The sequence below is a fragment of the Heterodontus francisci genome, chromosome 16 (genome assembly GCF_036365525.1).
Source record: "Heterodontus francisci isolate sHetFra1 chromosome 16, sHetFra1.hap1, whole genome shotgun sequence".
In the NCBI taxonomy this organism is placed as follows: Eukaryota; Metazoa; Chordata; class Chondrichthyes; order Heterodontiformes; family Heterodontidae; genus Heterodontus; species Heterodontus francisci.
The window spans coordinates 97,746,189-97,753,144 of record NC_090386.1 but is presented as its reverse complement, the minus strand read 5'-3'; the positions used below and the strand labels follow the sequence as shown (position 1 = coordinate 97,753,144).

The 6,956-nt window shown below is 42.2% G+C and overlaps 1 protein-coding gene across 1 annotated transcript in view; it reads right to left on the bottom strand.

Annotated features, from left to right (window-relative positions):
- Positions 1-1,060: 1,060 nt before the first annotated feature.
- Positions 1,061-6,956, bottom strand: part of LOC137378396 (tyrosine-protein kinase HCK-like) — a 48,318-nt gene continuing 42,422 nt past the window's right edge. The window contains exons 7-10 of the mRNA XM_068048683.1: positions 6,307-6,383; positions 6,041-6,194; positions 4,046-4,177; positions 1,061-1,451 (exon numbers count right to left, since the gene is read on the bottom strand). Coding sequence (XP_067904784.1) covers positions 1,285-1,451; positions 4,046-4,177; positions 6,041-6,194; positions 6,307-6,383 — 530 coding nt within the window. The 3' untranslated portion in view covers positions 1,061-1,284. The remainder of the gene's footprint in view (positions 1,452-4,045; positions 4,178-6,040; positions 6,195-6,306; positions 6,384-6,956) is intronic.

The following is a 6,956-nucleotide window of genomic DNA, read 5'->3' as shown; positions in this document are numbered from 1 at the left end:
TACAATGGAGAGGTGATGTGTCTTTAAGTCACTGTTACGACTGCTCAGGACAAAGCCCCCAATCAATATATATAATTCTGATCACGGTGGGAGCAACGCACTGTCAATTCAGTCCCGTTGCTCCACAGGTCGTATCATATTTCTTTAAGCTTTCCAAATCGAAGAAAAAAAACAGCCAAATTGAATAATCTAGTAACCCCCGAATGAAGTGAACCAAACCAGATATCTTTAGATATCATCAAATTAACTATTTATTAAAAAAACTAAAATCTTAAAACACTAAGATAAACCAATATCTAAAGACCTTATAACTTTAAAAATCTATCTCCCGCATTCGCATACATATACTCAGGTTTAAATTAGCTGACCAAAAAAATAGAAAAAAATAAAGTCTTTGCAAATTACGTTCCTGATGAATGGTCTTCCAATACAACACAGTCAAAGTTCATTTGCAGTCTTCCAAGGTCTGATGAAAACAGATGGTCCTTCCAAAGGTAGGGGTTCAACAGTTCGGCTGTTGTCGTATTAAACTCTTCTTTTTTCCCAGCGATGAACACAGCAGATATCAATAATTTGTTGTGAAAGAAAAAAGCATTTTTCTTATTTTTTTTAATGGGATTAATTTGGCTTGAAGATTTGTAGAATTTTGAGAGACAAATAACACAGCTTTTCTTCCTTCAGTTTACATTGTCTCAGAGCTCTGCTTCTTCCTTCAATAGCTGGAACAGTCTCTCTCTGCAAAACAGTCTCAGCCAGCCAGTTGTCAAAAGTCAAACTGCAACATTGAATCTCGTGTCCTCTCTCTCCCTGTGGCTTTTGCTTGGCAACCAGAATGCACCCTGGTTCACTGTGCCGCTGGAGAGTTCTTAAAGGTGCACTGTTCTTTTTACAGTCTTAAAAGCGCACCGCAATATTTCTGAGGAGAAAAGAAAACACAGGACTGTTACAATTTACATCACAATTTACTCTGCTGCTCCTCGGTTAGAAACCCAGAACTGGAGGACACTGCAGATTTAGAAAAATTCGCAGTCATTTTTCCTACTGGTTTTCATGAGGAAATTGGCTTTGATTTGTTCGTCTTGCTTATCTCTTCCTGCTACACTTCATCATTTCAGATAATTCATTGTGGTTTGATTTGTCAGACACCTTCAGTCCTGCAAACAATGAAGTTTATCTCCTTCAAATAACCCAGATGCACACTGGCAGCTCCAATCCAATTTGGATTTCAGTCACTCTCTGTATTATGAAGCAAGAACTGGAAAGGTTAAGGCAGCAACAAAAGGGTCAGAGATTTTCCAGCAGATTCCGCAGTTGTTTAAACGATGGCCGGCTCCAAGGATTCTCCTCCCAGCACATCGACATAACACGATACAACTCCTCTGTGCACTCCTTTGGGCATGGCATGCGAAGGCCTCTCTCCAAGAATTCAACAGTTTGTACAAAGGTTAGACCTGAAAAAAAATGAGACATCAGTAAATTCCACAAAGCTGGTAGCAGAAGCCACCTTGTTGGGATCCTTTGTTTGTTTTTGAACGGTAACATTGAGGGGGGCAGTTGGGATTTTGAATTCAGTATAAAGAAAGACTGGAAATAAAAACATGGTGTCAGTAAATGTAATCATGAAGCTGTCAGATCATTGTAAATATCCAACTGGTTCCCCAATGTCCCTTAGGAAAGGAAACCCACCATCATAACCTGGTCTGGACTTTTTATGTGAACAGGTCCTGACAAAATGTTACCAACCTGAAACATTAACTCTATTTCTCCCATCACAGATGCTGCCTGACCGACTGATTGCTTACAGCATTTTCTGTGCTTAAACTAGCATAATTTCCCAGCTGTTGTACTCTATTTCTCCATTTATAAAGTCAAGGATCCAATATGCCGTTTAACAACCTTCTCAACTTGTCCTGTCACCTTCAAAGATTTGTCTACATAGACCCCCAGGTCTTTCTGTTCCTGCACCCCCTTTAAAATTATACCATTTAGTTTATATTTCCTCTCCTCATCCTTCCTACCAAAATGTATTGATTCACATTTCACTGTGTTAAATTTAATCTGCCGTGTGTCTGCCCATTTCACCAGTCTATGTCCTCCTGAGGTCTGTTGCTCTCATCCTCACTGTTTACTACGTTTCTAAGTTTCGTATCATCTGCAAACTTTGAAATTATGTTCTGGATACCCAAGCCAAGGTCATTAATGTATATCACTAGTGTAAACCTCCCACCAGTCTGAAAAACAATCATTCACCAACACTCCCTTTCTGTCCCTTAGCCGAGTTTCTATCCATGCTGCCCAATCAAATGCTTTTTGAAAAGTTCATATACAGATCAACCGCACTACCCTTATCAATCCTCTCCACTACTTCATCAAAAAACCTGATCAAATTCGTCAAACACAATTTGCCTTTAACAAATTCATGCTGACTTTCATTTATTAACCCTACTTTTCCAAGTGCCAATTCATTTTGTCCCAGTTTATTGTCTCTAAAATGTTTCCCTCCACCAATGTTAGGCTGACTGGCCTCCAAAGGCCAAGATATCCTTCCTGAGGTGCAATGTCCAGAACGGAACACAGTTACTCCAGAAGGAGTCTAGTGGGAGCTTCATACAACTGCAGCATAACGTACACCCATTTGTATTCCCGCTCTAGAACCTGGGATCTTCCTGATGTGTGCAATTCAGTCACCCTATCGCCTATTTCTAATGGTCTCTGAGGATGTCAATTATCTGGTTGTTGAGCTCAGGATTCTGTGACCCTTACACCACTTTGTTCGCAATGTTTTACCAAATCATTCAATTTTATTCAGGTTGTTATGAACGCTGGACCTTGTGATTATACCTTCAAAATTGTGATTTTTAAAAAGTTCAAGATGGAGTCCGGAAGGTCAGGTGATGTCACCTCCGCTCTGTGAAAAGTTACCAGGACAACAGGGAACACAGATCAAAGTCTTTCTTCTAAAAACAGAGACTACAGGGCTAACACCTGAAGGACAGTCAGTTTCAATCTCCCAGAATTTCAGGTCGTCAAACAGGAAGTTGGTAATTCAGAAAATGTAAATGTACCAGGCTGGGAATAACGGATGGCTCAAGGGGCTTTGTGAAACTAGACTTCTGGACTTTGCATTTTGGAGAAGATACTGACATCTGAGTCCAGATAAATTTTACAGACTTTCTGAAGGCAAATGGGCTGTAAGTGAAGAATTCAACGATTGTAGCCTCAAGGCAGGTTGGAAGAGGGGAACTCAGCAGTTGCAGCCTCACAGAGAAGGAACCTGCAGTGGCGGCTTGAGAGAGAGAGAGACAAAGGAGATACCTGCTCTCATAAGCCTGTTGCAGTAAAGGGCTCCGAAGACTGGAACCTGTTTTGGGAGTTGAAGCCTGCGTTGGAGTAGAAGACCAGGAATCGCCTTATTCACGGACGTCTGAGTTGGAAGTCCTCGGAAAAGTGAGCAAAGAGAACATTGATTTTCGAAGTAGTCTGGGAGATCCAACCCATTGCAACTGGGAGGAGTTTGGAACTTTTAACCACAAAGGATTTTGTCATCAAAAGGGATTGTGTAATGTATAACTGTGGTGTTAGGTTTCAAGTATTTTTAATAAGTAAAGAAAATATCTTACTTTGTAATTTGGGATATCAGTTACTTACAAAGTGCTATTGAGTTAATGGGGATTTCTTTTAGTTTAGTTGTTATATTAAAAGTCTTAAAATGTGAAATCTTGTGTAATTCTTTCAATTGGCCTCGCGTTTCATAACTCGTATTTTCACATTAACGGTCTCACTGAGGTCTTAAGAAAGTTAACACTCAAACTTCATTAGATAGAGTTGTGTGAACCACAAAGGTCACTGTCAGTACTTGGGGAGGGTGGGGTCAGCAGCTATGGAGCTTTATCCAGCTCCCGTGTCAGTGACTGGTACATCTTGAAGGCCAAGGCTGTGTCAGTGCTGGTTGAAGATGATGTTGGATTATTGTCAGCCTGTAATTGGGAGTGCAGCATTTTCCCCACTATGAATGTTCTCTCCTTGGGTTAAAAGTGTCACTTACCTGGGTATGGTGTCTGCCCATAAGTCACCAGTTCCATTAGGAAGATCCCAAAGGACCAGACGTCAGATTTAGTGGTGTGTGCTTCTTCTTTGAAGACTTCAGGTGCAGTCCATTTAACCGCAACCTTTTCATCTGGAAGTGCAAGACATTGACAGTGAAATCAGTGGGACTAAGTGGATTGCTCTTCTAAAGAGCTGGTACAGGTACCATGGGCTGAGTGGCCTCCTTCTGTGCTGTAAGATTCTATGATTTTATGCTGGATGCATGTCGTGGTGCACTACTAAGACAGGCAGATGGATAGATAATGAGATCTCCCATTTGGTGGAAATAGGATGGAAGTATCCCTGAAATAGTGGGTAATGACCCATCACCCCATAGCTGTGGTAATGTCTGCTCTGCGCCCCACCACCCCTTCCCAGAGTCAACGCTTGAGTTGGCCGGTAGGCTGATTTAAAATGCAAATCGAGGGTCATATGAAAGAAAGGAAGAACTTGCACTTCTGCAGCTCATTTACAGCCAATAAAGTACTTTTGAAGTGCAGTCACTGCTGCAATATAGGAAACGCAGCAGCCAATTTGCGCACAGCAAGATCCCAAATGCTGTATTGTGTTAAATGGCCAGATAATCTGCTTTCAAAGATGTTGGTTAAGTGATAAATATTGACCAGAACACTGGGAAGAACTCCCCTGCTCTTCTTCGTAATTGTGCCATGGGATCATTTACATCCACCTAAGAGGACAGACGAGGCCTTGGTTTAACATCACATCTGAAAAGCAGCTCTTCTAACAGTGCAGCACTCTCTCCGTACTGCACTGGGAGTGTTAGCCGAGATTTTTATCCTTAAGACACTGGAGTGGGATTTAAACCCATAAACTTCTGACTGTCAAGTGAGAGTGTTACCCACTGAGTCATGGCTGACCCAGGTGGAGATGATTAGTGTGTGACCCTAGGTACTCAATGTCAGTTGAATATTTGACTGTTGTAGGCCTCACATCCTAATGATACCATTGCTGATCTCTGCACAAGTGCCTTTCCAGCAGGGTGGATAGGTAATTAGGAGTAGGAAGCCTGGATTATTTACATTCTTCTGCCTAGACCATAGGTGCTGAGGCTAACTCAGTCTTTCTACCAAAGCCTGGCTGCGGTCAGTTAATTTAGCCCAGAGCAGAGATGAAACCTGGAATTTCTTCATCTGCAGGGCTCAGCTGTGTATTGTATACATTTGCTAAGCCTCTTGAAGTACTTTATTATCAGAGTGTATTCCTGGGCTTCCATAAGAACATAAGAAATAGGAGCGAGGAGGCCATTCGGCCCCTCGAGTCTGCTCCACCATTCAATAGGATGATAGCTGATTGTCTACCTCAACTCCACCTTCCCACACCATCTCCACATCCTTTAATTCCCTTAGAATCCAAAAATCTATCCATCTCTGTCTTTAACATACTCAAAGACTGAGCACCCACAGCTTTTAGTTTAGTTTAGAGATACAGCACTGAAACAGGCCCTTCGGCCCACCGAGTCTGTGCTGACCATCAACCACCCATTTATATACTAATTCTACACTAATTCCATATTCCTACCACATCCTCACCTGTCCTTATATTTCCCTACCACCTACCTATACTAGGGACAATTTGTAATGGCCAATTTACCTATCAACCTGCAAGTCTTTGGCTGTGGGAGGAAACCGGAGCACCCGGAGGAAATCCACGCGGACACAGGGAGAACTTGCAAACTCCACACAGGCAGTACCCAGAATTGAACCCGGGTCGCTGGAGCTGTGAGGCGGCGGTGCTAACCACTGCGCCACTGTGCCGCCCCAAGCTCTCTGAGGTAGAGAATTCCAAGGATTCACAACCCTTTTTAAATGAAGAAATTTCTCCTCATTTCAGTCCCAAATGGCCAAACCCTCATTCTGAGACTGTGATCCCGTGTTCTAGATTCCCCAGCCAGGGGGAAATATCTTCTCAGCATCTAATCTTCAGTTGCGTGTACCTTTGAGGAGAATATATCTGTGATCTTTAAGTTTCTGAGTTAAGCTGAAATCTCCGATCTTGCATTCCAGTGTGCCGGACAGAAGAATGTTCGCTGACCTCAGATCCCGATGCACATAACAGTTCTCTTCCATATAAAGCATTCCAGCCACAACCTGCTGAAAAGGAGGGGCTCGTTATCCGGTTTCCTGCTGCTCCATTTACTTCCGCGGTGTCCTACTGAAATGGAACGATGCATCACTTCATCCAGGAATAAGGAACACTCACCTGTATTGCAATGTCGATCAGCAGAACCATCTCCAACTGCCTACCTAGGTCGCTCCTTAAGTAACTGTTTAGATTTCCTTCAGAAAAAAAGAGACTAGTTATCAAGTGTGCCTCCAAACATTCTCCTTGTTTAAAGTGCTTTTAGACTGAATTGCACTTGGGCCATATCCCCCAGGACCCAGCACCAAGCTGTAATAAAAAAGAAAGACTTACATTTATATATCCCCTTATTTCTGCAGCACTCCTAACTAGCCGGGTCATGTAATTGTAACATGACGAGGTTACATGCGCATTTGCCATTCTAAATGAAATTTATCATTTAGATAAGATATAAAGTTAAAGAAAAATCTGTTGGCAGAAGAATGCTTGCCAATTTCACATCTCCATGTTCCCAGCTTTAAAACTGGGACTGAATTACACTGTATATCAATACCTATCCTCTGACCCCAGTTCACCTGAAGCCTACACTCAGTCCTGACTCCCTGTTTATAACTACATGGGGAATTGACTGATAATTTGTTTTTGAATAAAAGCAAAATACTGCGGATGCTGGAAATCTGAAATAAAAACAAGAAATGTCGGAAATACTCCGCAGGTCTGGCAGCATTTGTGGAGAGAGAAGCAGAGTTAATGTTTCAGCTCAGTGACCC